Source organism: Canis lupus, chromosome 33 (genome assembly GCF_048164855.1).
Source record: "Canis lupus baileyi chromosome 33, mCanLup2.hap1, whole genome shotgun sequence".
Classification (NCBI taxonomy): domain Eukaryota; kingdom Metazoa; phylum Chordata; class Mammalia; order Carnivora; family Canidae; genus Canis; species Canis lupus.
The window spans coordinates 21,288,402-21,305,097 of record NC_132870.1 but is presented as its reverse complement, the minus strand read 5'-3'; the positions used below and the strand labels follow the sequence as shown (position 1 = coordinate 21,305,097).

General features: G+C 38.4%; 1 protein-coding gene across 2 annotated transcripts in view; it reads right to left on the bottom strand.

The window, feature by feature from the left end:
- Positions 1-3,445: 3,445 nt before the first annotated feature.
- METAP1 (methionyl aminopeptidase 1) overlaps positions 3,446-16,696 on the bottom strand; it is a 67,933-nt gene continuing 54,682 nt past the window's right edge. For both annotated transcript variants that reach the window (XM_072810746.1, XM_072810747.1), the window contains exons 9-11: positions 13,646-13,789; positions 9,467-9,532; positions 3,446-5,108 (exon numbers count right to left, since the gene is read on the bottom strand). In XM_072810746.1, coding sequence (XP_072666847.1) covers positions 4,945-5,108; positions 9,467-9,532; positions 13,646-13,789 — 374 coding nt within the window. In that variant the 3' untranslated portion in view covers positions 3,446-4,944. The remainder of the gene's footprint in view (positions 5,109-9,466; positions 9,533-13,645; positions 13,790-16,696) is intronic.

Here is a 16,696-nt window from a genome sequence, read left to right as displayed (position 1 = left end):
AGAGCCAGAAAATTTCCATGAACTGTGTTGCAAAGTTGACCTTTCCTTAGATGTTCATTTTTTAAATGAAACACATTGAAAACTTTTAGGATATTAGCATAATGTAGCCTACACTGTGAAACAATTTGCTCCCAAGGCATTAATGTCCAGATGTTTTTCTCTATTGGAAAATGGGCCACACATCCACATTACAAAGTGGCATAATTTGCTCCTCTTGTAGCCATAGAGCTTGGTAGAAGTCAAATACCAAATGTAGACACAATCTTATCACACGATCTCAAACAGTGCCAAAATTTCTAACTCCCAGACCAATAAAATATCCTCATTTCTCCTACTGTATGTTTTGCCCCCAACATTCACTGTATTCATTGTTTAAAAGTAGTTCACAGTTTATGAAATACAAATACAAAGCAGGAAAAGGTGAGGAAGATTAGTGTTAGATTTCAAAGTATCAGAATGGGGACACCTGGGTGGCTCAGCAGTTGAGCATCTGGCTTCGGCTCAGGGAGTGATCCTGGGGTCCTGGGATTGAGTCCCACATTCGGCTCCCCATGGGGAGCCTGCTTCTCCTTCTGCCTATGTCTCTGCCTCCCTCTCTGTGTCTATCATGAATAAATAAAATCTTAAAAAAAAAAAAAAGGTATCAGAATGAACTCATGATTTAAAAAAAAAAAAAAATGCATTTCCTGGCTCTGTTCCCTGAAAATGACTGGAAACAATGACACAGTAGTACCCAAATCTTGATTTCCAAATACCATTCCTCATGAAAAAAAACTAGAGCTCCAGAGCTCCTTGGAGAAACAGCCTATCCCACTGTGGGACAGGAAAGCTATATGATGAACCTACACTTTGCTATGGCAAAAAGCAAGAAAGTGCCCAAAGACTGGTAGGCACAGGTCAAAATGACACATGAATGAGCTTAAAGGTGCTTCTGCTGGCCAAATTTGGAACAATTACAGTAAATACAGTTTTTAAGAATTGATGAGCTTGCACTGATACTCAAAAACAGTAGATAGGACAGGGGGAAAATGCTTCTTTGTAAGAGTGCCAGCTAAAAAATGTAGATGGAAGGCTAGACTTAGAAAATCTCAGTTTGCAGCCAGCAATGTAATAAAACAGTAGACTCTGGCAAGGATTATCAGTGAATGTTAAAACCATGGAGTGAATAGGATACCAAAATGGTCTCCAATTATCTCCTCCCAGATTATTTGCTTAAGAGGTTTTTTTTTAAGATGTTATTTGACAGAAAACACAAGGCGCACAGGGATCATGACCTGAACTGAAGGTGGACACCCGGCCAACTAAGCTACCCAGGAGCCCCAGAAAAAAATACTCTTAAAATGGGAAGGTCTGGCAAAGCAAGTGACCAAACTCATATTGGCAATGTGACAATTAACACTGTGTCTCCTGATATTATGTGACATCATGAATGAGATACACCACATACCATCAATAGACTCTTCTGCCAAAATATTTATCCTGAACCTACTCGTGAGAAACTAAGAAATACAGAATCTACAAGCTAACTGGCTTGCTTTCTTAAGTGTCAATTTCATAAAAAGGTAGGCTTGGGGTGCCTGGTTACACATCTGACTTGTGATTTCAGCTCAGGTCATGATCAAAGAGTCCTAGAATCGAGCCCCCCCCCCCCCCCATCAGACTCTGCTAGCAGCATGGAGTCTGTATGAGTGTCTCTGTCCCTCCCCTTACACACGGACATGTGCACACACTCTCTCTCAAAATAAATCAGTAATAAAAATTAAAAATAAATGTAAACAAAAAAAGAAAGTAGGCTTGTTCCAGAATAAAGATACAGGACACATGTAGTCACAGATACAGGACAACCAAATGCCATGGGTTTGGATCTTGGATTTTAAGAAAGAAGAAAAGCTTTAAGGAACACTTGGGAAAAACTGCGACTCATGTTTATGTACTATAGATAATTCTGTATCAATGTTAAATTCCTTGGGTGTGGTAACTGTATTATGACCAGGTAAGAAATTGCTTATGTTGCATGAGACATGCTATAATAGTAATGGGTGAAGTATGGAGCCACTTCTTTCAAAAGGAAAGTGTCTAAAGAGAGAGATGTGGCAAAGTAACATTGAACACAGGAAAAGGATTTAAGATGATTTCCTTGTAGTATACTTTGAACTTTTCTATAAATTGGAAATTTTCAAAATAAAAAGTTGGAAATGAACAATCTTTTTCAGAAGAAACAGCTTACAGATACCTTGAGGATGATTAGGGGGGCCTTAGCAAAGTGAAGCACCAGGCATTCAATTCTAACCATACAGAAAAAAAAAAAAAACAGGGATGCTTGGGTGGCTCAGCAGTTGAGCACCTGCCTTTGGCCCAGGGTGTGATCCTGGAGGCCTGGGATGGAGTCCCACATCAGGCTCCCTGCGTGGAGCCTGCTTCTCTCTCTGCCTCTGTGTGTCTCTCATGAATAAATAAAATCTTAAAAAAAAAAAAAAAAAGTGGTTCTGAGACAAAAGAATCAAGCTAAGATGGCAAACAAATTCCTAACCCTCCTCCTATTAATTGATTTGTGGGGACGTGTGAGTGGCTCAGCGGTTAAAGCATCTGCCTTCAGCTCAGGGTGTGATCCTAGAATCCTAAGATTGAGTCCCACATAGGGCTCCCTGCATGGAGCCTGCTTCTCCCTCTGCCTGTGTCTCTGCCTCTCTCTCTCATGAATAAATAAAATCTTTAAAAGTAATTCTTGCTTGTAGAAAGTGGTATAAAAGTGTTAATGAATGGATTCTCATGTACCTTAATCCATTTTATCATAAGACCTAAAATGAAGATAAATGGCAAACATATTCCCTTGCTTCTAAATTATAAGTCCAAGGTGGACAGAGGAATAGCAGGAAAAAATATATGTAGTATTTTAAAAGTTAACACCAAAAAATAAAAATATATTGACTTATTTTGAAAAGTTGGCTGATACAATTGATGTTTTCATCTAAATCTAATAAACATCTGAAATTAGGTATTTACAATTAGACTACAGCCTATATTGTTTCGAAATCTCCCAAATCGAAGAAAGCATCACCAATGTGTTGGTTCACCTTTTTACAAAAACAAAAAACAAAACAAAAAAAACTATCCCATCAAGACTTTTCTTTCTTGAGCTTATTTTCTAATGATAGACAAAGAAACTCTCGCTCTTAATTCCATGATCAATACATAAAACGGTCCCCTAAATATTCATCATTGTCTTAAAATTAGCTCTCAAAAATACGGTTCCATCTCAAATGCTGCTGATAGACTCTGTTGAACCAAACGGTACTGGAATTTTTTGTGTAGTCATTAAACTCAGACTCTTTTTACTCAAACGGTCATGAGTTTATTTCAGATTATGAAATCAGCCACCCTATTCCCACCACTGTCCTCTGAAATCCCCCATAAATGCAGCAAAGTTAATGACTACACGGTGGGATAATCATTCAAACTTTTAATCTCCCTTTACACATTATATTAACATTCATATTGCAAGGCATTCCATTCACAAATATTACAGTTTGATAAAAAACTTCACACACATACCCCAAAAAAGTCTATACCAGATTCAGTCACTTCACTAAATCATTAAAATAATAAAGTAATGAAAACATCATCATAATTCTCTTAAAGCAATAAAGGTCTGAGGCACTCTGGGAAAGATGTTCTCATATAACATGTCAGTGGTATCAAATTATCTTACAAGAAAGTTACCAGATACCCAGCAATCAAGTATACTCCAATGACAATAACTTTGATCTGATATGTGTTCGCTGGATCCACTCCCATTTGGACTGAACTATTGAAAGGAACACAGACAGTGGGCAGCTGAGGCTGTTTCTAATGAGGTTCACAACTATGTAAAGGTAAAGTGTGTTTTCAACACGCCAAGGACAGGTGCATCTCTACTGCAAGGGAACAGGTCCAGTCTTGAAAAATGTTCCTTTATCATCACTACCAGGTTTACTAAATGTGAGAAATGAACAGCCCACTTAACTCTGCCCACTGCTAAAGAGATTTCAGAACTGTGTCTTCCCATCAACCTCTGCAGTGCAATGTTTGCCCTTCTTTGAGGGTCTTCAAGGTGTGCCCTTGAAATAAAATAAAGGGGAAGAAAGGGAGCTTTTCCCCTCCATTTCGACCAAACAGAGGTCTAAAATAGCAATGTATTACAAAATTCTCATGCTCTGCAAGAGCCAGCTATCTGGAGCATGGCTATTTTTACCACAAACAAGATTTTTAAAAACCTGATAATCCTTTTCCAAAGCAAATTTTGCCACATCCATTCACTGACAGAGTCCACATGGGAGAGGAGGTCTCACTGACCGAGTGCTTCCTTAAACACAATTACAAGGGTAAATCATTAGCATGGGGAAGGAGGGAGGCCGATTCCCAATGGGGAAATAAATCACTGCAAACTAGGGGTCGACTTATGACAGCATAGAACCCTGTCAGAGCAGAATCAACACAAGCCCAGGTCATATAGTGTCTGGTAATTACATACATGGAGTTTAAAATGTATACATATATAATAAAAAAAAATCTGGAACAACATATGTTGCTAATCTTTCAAGGATTCTCCTCTTCAACATTCACCTGGAGAGCAGCTGGCTCTTGCTGGCCCAGTTGTGGCAGTGATAAAAGCAACTAGAAGCAGGTTTAAGTAAAAAGTGCTCAAAGGCCAAGTGAGAAAACAGGGGTGCAGAGATTTCTGGAGGAAGAGGGGAGCACTGAAGAGTTGAGAATATTTCCTTTCTTCTTCTTAGCTTTTTCAGACCCAAGACAAATTCTGGAGGACACACATCCAATGCTGTAGTCCTTCCTTATCTATAGTCAAAACAAAACAAGTAATAAAAATTTCCTCTTCCATTCTGTACTCTTAATAAAATGCATAGTACAGCCAGAAGGTATTATTGAGATGTGCCATCTTGGGAGAAATTAAAATTGGGACATGAAGTGAGGCCGCGTGCTATCGAGTCGCCGGGTCAGGATTTCACAGCCAGTGTCCGTGACCAGCAGGGTGTGCTCGAACTGAGCAGACCGCTTTCCATCTCTTGTCACTGCAGTCCAACCATCTGGCCAGGTTTCATCCTGCCATCCACCTTAAACAACAAGAACAATTTCTTAATTCTATCACTCAGTTTTCTAAAAAAACTCTCTAGGTAAGTGCATTTGCATGTACTCCTATATCCTTGGACTCCTATTAAGACTCCTATTTACAAATGGTAGACAGCGGGCAGCCCCGGTGGCTTAGAGGTTTAGCACCACTTTCAGCCTGGGGTGTGATCCTGGAGACCTGGGATCGAGTCCCACATCGGATTCCCTGCATGGAGCCTGCTTCCCCCCTCTGCCTGTGTCTCTGCCTCTCTCTCTCTGTGTGTCTCTCATGAACGAATAAATAAAATAAATGAACCAAAACAACAAAACAAAACAAAAAAAAAACAAATGGTAGACAGCTACATGCAAAAGAATGATGCTGGACCACTTTCTTACACCATACACAAAAATAAACTCAAAATGAACTGATGACTTGAATGTAAGACCTGAAACCATGGAATTCCTTAAAGAAAACATAAGCAAAAAAAAAAAAAAAGAAAACATAAGCAATAATCTCTTGACATCAGCTTCATCAACAAATTTATGAATCTGTCTCGTCAAGCAAGGGAAACAAAAGCAAAAATAAACTATTGGGGGTGCCTGGGTGGCATGGTTGGTTAAGCTTCCAACTCTTGGTTTCAGCTCAGGTTGTGATTCAGGGTCATGAGATTGAGCCCCACCTTGGGCTCCAAGTTCAGCACAGAGGCTGCTTGAGATTCTCTCTCTCTCTCCCTCTGCCCCTCTCCCTGCCCCCCTCAATAAATCGATAAATCCTTAAAAAAAATAGGTAAATACCCACACATACACACACACAAGCTATTGGAGCTACACTAAAATAAAAGGCTTTTGCACAGCAAAAGACTCCATCAACAAAACAGAAAAGCAACCTACTGAATGGGAGAAAGTATTTGTAAATGATATATCTAATAAGGGGTTAATATACAAAATACATAAAGAATTTATATACCTCAACACCACACACACACAGACAAAAACCACCCACAAATAATCTAATTAAAAATGGGCAGAAGAGTTGAATAAACATTTTTCCAAAGAAGACTCACAAAGAGTCAACAGGTACATGAAAAGATTCCTAATATCATAATAATCAGGGAAATGCAAATCAAAACCACAATGAGATATCACCTCACACCTGTCAGAATGGCTAAGATCAAAAAGGCAATAACATGTGTTGGTAAGGAAATAGAGAAAAGGGAACCCTTATGGACTGCTGGTGGGAACGCAAACTGGTACAATTGCTGTAAAAAACAGTGCAGAGGTTCCTCAAAAAATTAATTAATTTTAGTAGTAATTCCACTACTGGTATTTATACAAAGAAATAAAACCACTAATTCTAAAAGATATATACACTCCTATGTTTATTGCAGCATTATTTACAATAGCCAAGATATGAAAGCAATTCAAGCGTCCACTGATAGATGAATGGATGAGAAAGTATGGTATACATATGCAATGGAATACTACACGGCCATAAAGAAAAAAAGATGAGATCATGCCATTTGCTACAACATGGATAGACCTAAATGACATTATGCTAGATGAAATAAGTCAGAGAAAGAAAGAAAACCCTATGATTTCACTTAAACATGGAACATAAAAAGCAAAACAAATGAATAATCAATCAGACTCTTAAATACGGAGAACAAACTGGTGGTTGCCAGAGAGGAGGTGTGTGGTAGAGTGGGGGTAGGGGTGCGAAATAGATAATGGAGATTAAGAGGTACAAACTTCGTTATAAAATAAGTAAGTTACAGAGATGAAAAGTATAGCATGGGAATATAGTCAATAATACTGTAATGCCGTTGGGTGACAGATGGTGACTATACTTATCCTGATGAGCACTGAGTCATCGTACTGGCCAATCAGTGTGTTTATTGGATACCTGAGACTAACATGACATTGTGTGTCAATTGTACTTCAGTAAAAACAATAATAAAAGATTCCTATTTATACTTCAACTGTCTTAGTCTTTTCAACTTCATTTTGGTCTTTAGTCCAATGAAGTAATGACAATATTTTAAACTTCCTCGGGTGTGTTAGAACGTCACATTTTTTATACTTCCCAAATATCAAATCAAGATGATATTTCCAAAATAAAGGCACTGGGTTTCATTTTAGGAAACATACTGATACTATTCCTTACAAAAGTGTGAGTTAAAAGTTGAATTAATGAATTGAGCTCTTTCCTGTTATAACTTTGGTATCTGACTAAACTGCAGCCAATGTGTATTGTGAAGAAAATAATCTTCTTATCTTTCATTAAAGCATTTAATTCCTGATATTATTTTTAAATGGGAGGCACACAGATGGTGAGTATAATCTGTGCAATTCTTGTAGATCACACATCCCTGTAACCAAAAGAAAGGGCTAAGAGAAACGGGTTGGTGAGAGAAGGTAAGAAATGACAATCAGGCAAAACAGGTTAGGGTGGGGCTGGGACTAGAGAATTAGGAAATGAAAGCACAGGGAAAAGAGCCTGAAACAGACCACACTGGAGAGAGAGAGGAGAGTAGAGGAGGGGAGGTAGAAATAAAATGAGAAAATTCTACAATTCTGGATACTACTATAAAAGTGTTTACAGAGACTTACTTTCTTGTCTCCAAATTAGATCCCCTCCAAAAAAATTAATCCATTCTTCACTCTGAGTAATCTTTATCAAACTTAGGTCTCACCGACTCAGAAAAATCCCAGAGCATAAACTCTACAGTAAAGTAACCTACTTTTTTGCAATATTTAATCCCAGCCTAAAAAGAGAATATGAGGTCAGCTTGAAGAATGTTAACTCACACTTTGTCAAACATGTAAAGATGAGTGACTGGGTATTTTCTGATGTAATGAGTAAGCCTTTTATAACTGGATTTAAGATATAATATTTCTCTGACTTTATTGTGATCTGCTTAAAACATGATCTTTACTAATTTCAAATCAGATATATCTGGATATTATTGAGGAAATTCGAATTCCTCTTTGGATTTGGAACTTCCCGCTCCACAGGTAGGATTTAACCTAGAGGAGTTACACTGACATATATGCATTATAATTTGATGATTATCTGACCAGGCTCCTTGGAAAGTTCTTTGCTTATACCTGGAAATACCACATTATGTCTCACCTACCAGGTGCCAGTTAATGAAAATAGGTATATAATCCAAATGTTTTCCTCTCAGGTTCTTGCCTTTCTAATATACTTACTGCTCTTGCAATTGGTTCCACATGATCAGAACTTTATATTCTTATTCCATGAAGATGACAAAAACAATATCTTACATTTTGTACAGCCCTTTAAAGTTCACCGGGTATTTTGTGCTGCTATAAATTGCCTCAATTCTTACAACAGCAGCCCTAGAGAATTGGCAGGTTAAAGATTGTCATTTCCATTTTACAGAAAAGGGAGCAAAGGATCATGTTATAAAGAAGTCTGTGCGCTGGATTTAGTGACTCACTTCTAAGTCACTGCAATGTGGCAGACATAACGGGATGCCACTCCTAAGATCAGGTCATAAAGAAGACCAGAAGGATCCAGAAAGGAGGTATCCTTTAATAAGGCCCCAGGACACACCAGCCCCACTACCACTGCCTCACTGTATCCTCTAATCCCAACCGAAAACTGGCTGAAAAAAAAGGTGAAGAGAACATCTGACCATCTGGGTGAGAAGTCCTCATCATGACACTGGGTTTTCATCACTGCCACAAGCCTGCCACAGGGAAGTGACAGTGAGGACATAAAAGTACCAGCACTACATGTGTCTGTGCTGTGCTTTCACGAGAGTTGTATGATCCCACCTGATGACCTGAGCAGAGACTCTGTAGAGGCAGAACAGCTCATGAGTTTAGAGTCTGACAAACTCTGTCACATAACTCGCTAAGTGACTTTGGACAAGTTATGTAACTTCTTCAAGGATCAGTCTCCTCTTCTATATAATGAGGATAGCACCTACCTCATAAATTGTGGAGAATTAAAGCATATACCTGTGTCTGCCTCTAAGTGGGTAGCACTACTTCTTTCCTCCTCCCCCTAGCACCCCGCCAAGTGAGCTACACAGGGTTGACAGTCTCCGGATTGTTACAATGCACCTCTGACAGCATCTTTTATGGAAACGGACTGCGATTCAAGTACTTCAGGATCTACTGATACGAGAATTCCCAGGCAGAAAGTACTGCTTTCTTGCCAACCCTTATGACTTTCAGTTCTCTACAGGACACTGAATCGAGTTTGAGATGGGACAGGAAGTGGAAATGAACCAACATAAAAATACACAGAGCAGACTACTAATCTGATCCTGGGTAATCAAAAGTAAATAAAAATTTAATTAAAGAACATTATAGCATCCCTTTTTCTCACCTTCACAAATCATTGGCTCAATTGTGAATACATGGCCCGCCTTCATCACTCCAACTGCTTTATTTTCTGAAATTAGAGGAAAAAAATTCTGAACATGCAGCAAAAAAATCAACATTGTACTGTTGAACAGCTCACTGTAAGAGTACACGTTGTTCACTAACATGAGATGATTTTTCAGGACCATCATGAAAAACACAACTACAAATTAAAGTATCCAGACCTGCCTTCCTCCAAAAAAGGCCAAAAGGTAAAAATAGGGACAGATCTTTTTGAGACAATCTCAGACAAAAGTGGAGATACCAGTTAAAGTTCAAATTAAAAAGAACAGATGTGAACATCAGTAAATGAACGATTGCATTTGCTCTGCCTACCACCAGATGGCAAAAGCACTGGCTTTCAGGGTTTCTTGTAAGGCTAGTCTTCACGACGGTGACTCTGGTAATGAAGGACACGTGTCCAGAGGCTGCATCAACTACACACCATTCTCCATAGGTATGGTCTGATATCACCCACACGTTTACATTCCTGCACATCTTCCCTAATGAACAGCTATCATGCTTCTTTCTACTATCTTAGGTAGTACCAAAAAATACTTACTGCAGATTTCCAAATCTGGCATTTGTAGATTGTCATAAAATCTAAGGCAAAAAATAATTTTGACTTTGTTTCTAATCCCATGAATTTTCTCTCCCAATGATCTATAACTTACTACAAAAAATATATTTTTTAATTTTATATATTTTTTTAATATCAAGAGTATCAGTGTGGTGTCCTAGAAAGAAAAAGGATAAAGATATCTCGAGCTAGGCTGTTCCCTTACCATTAGCACTAGCTGCATGTAGCCACTGTCAACCTGCAAAGAGGCTAGTCAGAATGGTATTGGCTATATGTGTAAAAAAATAAGCTAAGTTCAAAGACAAAGTATGTGATATATCTCAACCCTTTTTACATTGACAAAATGCTGGAATGTTAATACTGTGAATGCAATGCATTAAATAAAACATTTCTTTTTACTTTTTTTAAATATGACCACTGGAAATTTTTAAATTACATAATGTGCCTCAGAATATATTACTAGTGGACAGTGAACTCTAAGTTCCACTCCTGTTTTTGCCACTGACTTCATTATTCTAGAAACATTACATCTCTCACTCAACTTGACTCACAGTTTCAGTTTCTCAACATACCTCACTCTGCAAATATACCTTTTCTGATTGACTACACTACTGCAGATACTAGGCTGAGTACTTTTTAAAAAATTTGTACTTGCTCTACCACCTACCTCACAGAATTATTATAAAATACGTTCTAAATGTAGAGTCTTATCATCATTACTTCCCAACCATAATGACTTAAAGTAATCACTCTAATCTAACAAGGACTTCTCTTACACAGAAGGGTGTAGGGGAGTTATACAATTTCTTAGTTCCACCTTCAGTTGTTAGGGATACCACAGAGTTACAAGCCAAAGGCGGGATCATTTACGTTTCAAAAGTGTCCTCTGTACAAAGACTCAGCAGTTTCCTTTTACACCTCCCTAAAGTGATCACAACATATTTTAATTTATATAAACCTAATTTACACTAGACTTTTCATAAACGTTATCAAATGCATAAAACAAGTATATATCTGGTCTTTGCTTCTTTTTTCAGAATTGCTTTTTATTCCTTTTTTTTTTTTTTGCTTTTTATTCCTAATTAAATGGTTTTATGTGTTTTACAAACACTATTATCACTGATCCATATCCTCTTCTCCCACAAATTCTATTTTCTTCAGTCTGTCTTTATATAATCTGTATCTAGACCTGAGTTTTTCAATTCCCTAAGTAAAGGGACTTTCTCCACCCCCTTCCCTGCACACACTCTTTTTACACACACACCTAGAAACATACACATGTATCACTGTAATCAGAGTAGCTACTTCTATTCTGCTAATGTAAGGCTATATCCAGTGATTACAGGGCCTATCAGGAAGGAACTAAGTTGGTTACTTACTTTCTGTTGCTAATTTTTATTTCAAGCACAATTCACAGCTTAAACAAGAACTTTGTGGTCTGCTAATAAATGTTGATATGTACCAAATGCTGTGCTCTAAACTGCTTCTCCAGCTTCTTTCGTTGAGAGGCTCCTCACTCATTTCCCTTTTCTTCACAGCTAGTGACACCTAGGATTTTATCAGCTCACACCTGACCTGCACCAGCAGCTGTGATCAGGCTGCCTGCACATCTAGCCTGACTTGCTCTCACACCCGCTATACGTCCTAGACACCACTGCCAAATTTGTCTTCCCGAACTTATGTCACCTTGTCATTCTTCTCAAAAATGTTTCTGCAAATCCCTACAAATGAAGTCAAATGTCTCTGGTCAGGAACTGCCTACTGTTAGTTTTTAACACAAAATACTCAGCCCAAGCTTACCTGGTCTCCGTTCAGTCTCACCGTGAAGCACCTACTCATGATTCCCCTCTACCTGGAATATTTTTCCCCATCTTCTCCACCAAACCACGATTTCAACCATTCCGTATTTCTCCCACAGGACCTGCGCCCAATGCTTCAGTCCTCACTAGGCAGCACAAAGTACAGAAAAAGACTGCCTCTAGAAAGACAGAAGCCAGGCGCCAATCCTACCTCTAGCATTTCCTTACTGGTCTGTGTGAACCTGAGTAAACAGTGTACTTCTCTAAGGACAGAATCTGACCGCCTTCCTTTTTCCTTCTTCCCTTTTCCCTTTCTTTTTGCAGAATCTGCTCTATAAAGCAGGGCTAACGGGGCACCTGGGTGGCTTAAAGATCTAATTCTTGATCTCAGCTCAGGTCTTGTTGTCAGGATTGTGAGTTCAAGCACGTGAGTTCAAGGTGCGAGGAGCATAGAGCCTACCACATAAATAAATAAGTAAACAAATAAATAAATAAGGCTAAGAAATTATTCAGATGTGGTGATCTAATGAAATAATGTATATCATTATCATCATGATCATTCCAAGAGTTAATATTAAGTGCTTTCCATGTATTCTCTCACTCCTAGTAACACTTCGAGGATAGGTACCATTCCCTACTATTGTTCTAGATGAGAAAACAAGCTTTCACAAAAACCTATGTGAAAATGTCTATATTGCAATAACTTATACATACTTGTTAAATTCCTTCTTAGGTCAGTTTCTGTGGACAGCTTTCCTTTTTAGCACTAAATAGCAGACTTATTCCTGTGTGTCTTAGCTCTCCAAGAAAAAAGGCTTCTGGAAGACATTAATTGTCCACACTTCCTTTGTTATTCTATCAGACAGTACTGAACTTAAAGAAAGGTCTTTTGTCTATTCCCCTGTATTTATACCAACAGATAGTAAAGCATTTGCCATACACTATGAAATCAAACCAAACCAAACCAATTTCATTTAAGGAGTCAGAATACTGATAGCTAGACCCATGGCAGTGGCTGTGATCTATTCACTAAAACTAGTTTACTTTTCTTCTGAGTACACAGCTAGATTACATTTCCCAACCTCTTCTTTAGTTAGCATAGCCATGTGACTGAATTCCTGCCAATGAAAAGTAAATATAATTGATTTATGCCAATTCCAGGCTCGTGCATTAAAACCTCCTACACAGGGATCCCTGGGTGGCGCAGCGGTTTAGGACCTGCCTTTGGCCCAGGGCGCAATCCTGGAGACCCGGGATCGAATCCCACGTCAGGCTCCCTGCATGGAGCCTGCTTCTCCCTCTGCCTATGTCTCTGCCTCTCTCTCTCTCTCTCTCTGTCTGTGACTATCATGAATAAATAAATAAAATCTTTAAAAAATAAAAAAATAAAACTAGCTACACTCATAAAAAAAAAACAAAAAAAAACCTCCTACACATACCATTTCATGCTTTTCCCCATCCTTCCCAGTATCTACAGATTAGAAGAGTAACCCAAAGTGACCTTGAAAGATAGGCTGAAGATAACAGAACCTGGGTCACAGAATAACTGACCTATCACCATCCTCAACAACAAACACACCTTTTGGACTGTTAACATGAGCAAGATATGAACATATAGTGTGTTATGAGCAAAAATATATTTTGAGGGTCCATTTATAACAGCTTATAGATTAATAAATACAAAATAGTAGGTCCTGTTATATATTCGAATAAATATCTCTTGAATAAATGCTTAGCAAAGATCAAATCTTTGGATAGTACTTACTGGCATAATGGGGTACATTGGGGGCTGTATGAAAAAGTTTGTGGATTCCATGCCCACAATAGCTTCGAACAACTGAAAACCCATTTGCTTGGGCATGCTTCTGAATAATGTTTCCCAATTCTCTGTATCGAACACCAGGTTTCACTGAAAGGAAAGAAGACCAATGACAAAAAATAATAATAACTAATATTTACTGAGTAATTACTATCTATGTGCCAGGAACTTTTCTAAATGCTTTATATGCTACATAGAAACATATATATACAAAACTTTCAGATGAGGAAACCAAGGGACAGAAATGCTATATGGCCAGTAAATGGCAAAGTTGAGATTCAACCCAGTAGCACCTATGCTTCCTCCTTGGGTGCATAAAAGGACATGGGTGCAGTACGCTAAGGGTTTTAGGGACATACACCTTTTGTCTTCTGAATAAACAAAAGAATGGAAAACACGCATCTCTTCCTCTCCTCTAAGGTCAAGTGTGTTCCTTTTTTTAGAGAGAGAGAGCACGTGTCGGGCAGGGCAGAGGGGCAGAAGGAGGAGAGACAGAATTGCAAGTAGACCCCCTCCACCTCCACTGCTGAGCACATAGCCTGATGCACGAAGGACTCAATCCTACAACCCTGAGATCATAACCTGAAGTGAAAATTGAGTCGAACACTTAACGAACTGGGCCACCCAGGTTCCCCAAGTGTGCTCCTCTTTTAAAGTGAACAGAAGTAGTAAGGAGAGTACAGAGCCTCAGGAGAAAAAGGAACGTCCAGAAAGTAACTTGACTTGTCCTCAGTTTCATTCTGATCAACCTCAAAGAATTACTTCCCCTGGGCTTCTTTACCCCCATAAAGGTGATCCTAAAGTTATTCATAGTTGCCTCAGAACACAATCCTGGGGACAGGATATAGAAAGATACTTTTAACTACATTCTTCCTCCTCTGCTTAATTTTTATGACTTTTACCACTGTTTCAATACAAACCAAAACAGAGTGGTTCTCGTTGTTATGGCTCTCCTAGCACTGAGACCCCAGGACAATCAAATCTCTGTTGATTGGACAACCAGCCAATCAAATCTCTGGGCAAACAGCTCCAGGAATCATTTCAATCAATATATACTCGATTTTAACTATACGTTCCAGCTTGACTTTTGCTGGGGGGGAGGGGGAGTTAATAATTTTAAGGAACCATGCTGACTTTCATAATGATCTGCTTGCATTCCAATCTAAGACCTCCTATCAGCCCCAGTAGTGGGAGAGGAAGCAAAAATTTTAACCCATTTTGCATAATATACAACAAAGAAAATCAAAGGTAATGGGAGAGCATGAGAGGAGATTCTGTCCTAATTCTCAAACTAGAAACAATTCTCATCCCAAGAAAGCACTTCATTAAAATCTGGAGACATTTCTGGTTGTCACAAGTAGGAGTGCCAGGGTAACTGGCATCCGGCAGGTAACGACCAGAATGTGTCTAAGCATACTACCATGCACAGAAGGCCCTATGACAAAGAATTAGCAGACTCACCAGGCCAACAATGCATAGGCAGAGAAGCCCTATTCTAGAAGGATAATTTCAACAAGAGTCAAGCTCTCTACTGTGCTGCACTACCCCGAGCAGCCAAGTTAGTAGAATACAAGGGGCAAGACTGCTACACACAAAGGTATTAACAGCACTTTCCAGAGACTAAGCAACTTGTGTTCTTTCCTGGCCACTGTTAGGAAGATTCTGGTTTCTGATAGTTTCTTGGCAAATTTTACTCCTGTGTCTTTGTAAAAACAACATTTGATCACCTGTCTGGTTATTTCAATCAGCTCACAGAAAAGCAAAAAGGACATACACACTGAAGGCATTATCTGGCAAAAACCCTAAAAATTATTTTAAACTACCACTTCCACAAATGAGAAACTAAAGAATATTAGTTTTTAAATAATCTAAAATGAGTAAGTAAAAAAGAAATCTCACACATTGATAGATAAAAATATCATGTTCTCACTTTTCATTCCTCCAACTCTATTAGTGAAAGTTTCATCATCTCCCAACATCTTCCATGTTAAAACAGACTCAAAACAATAAAAATAACAAATCTATGTCATCAGAGATAACTATGTGCTTGCCAAAGAACCTGGTCAACATCCAATACTTTGTTGATATATCAGGTTTATTGTGGGGAAAGGGACGTCAGGTACAGATAATACACTGAACAATAGAGCTAAAATGTTGTGGGTTTCAACTGAAAAAACTGTTTGCCCTCAAACTGCCCTCTTAAAGTAATAGTCTGCTGGTATTCCCACTAAGCCATTCTTTCTCTCTCCTCATAAGACCCAGTACAAATAAACAAACAAATCTGAATGGGCTGTTTGTATGGACAAAGACAGCCTTTGAAAAAATCTACAGAAATACATCTCTATTCAAAGGTATTATTCACTTAAAAAAAAAAAATTATTATTCACCACAGTAGCAAGACGTCTAGAAAACACAAATTTCCAGTAGAGGAATAGCTGTAGAAATTTTTATACTCTGGATATAATAGATAGTCATTTAAAGAAGGGAGTATATCTATGCATTAGATACATATACTAATTTAGAAAAATCATAAAGATCTTGTTGAGAAAGGAAAAGGGATCCCTGGGTGGCTCAGTAGTTTAGCGCCTCCTTCAGCCCAGGGCATGATCCTGGAGACTTGGGATCAAGTCCCACGTCGGGCTCCCTGCATGGAGCCTGCTTCTCCCTCTGCCTGTGTCTCTGCCTCTCTCTGTGTGTCTCATGAATAAATAAAATCTTTAGAAACAAAACAAAACAAAAAGATCCTACTGAGAAAGTATCAAATTACAGAATGCTACCAATACTGTAACTCCATTTAACCTAACTAAACAGATACACATAGGTGTATGTGGTGTGTCTGTGTCTGTCTGTTAATGCACAAGGGAGAAAAAACCTAAATGTTAAAAGTAGAAAAAAAATATAAAAAGGTAAGAGGAAAGTATTACGGGAAGATCATTCATTTTTCTCTCATAATCTAGCATCTTGGTTTTTTTTATAAAGAGAACATAATACTTATGA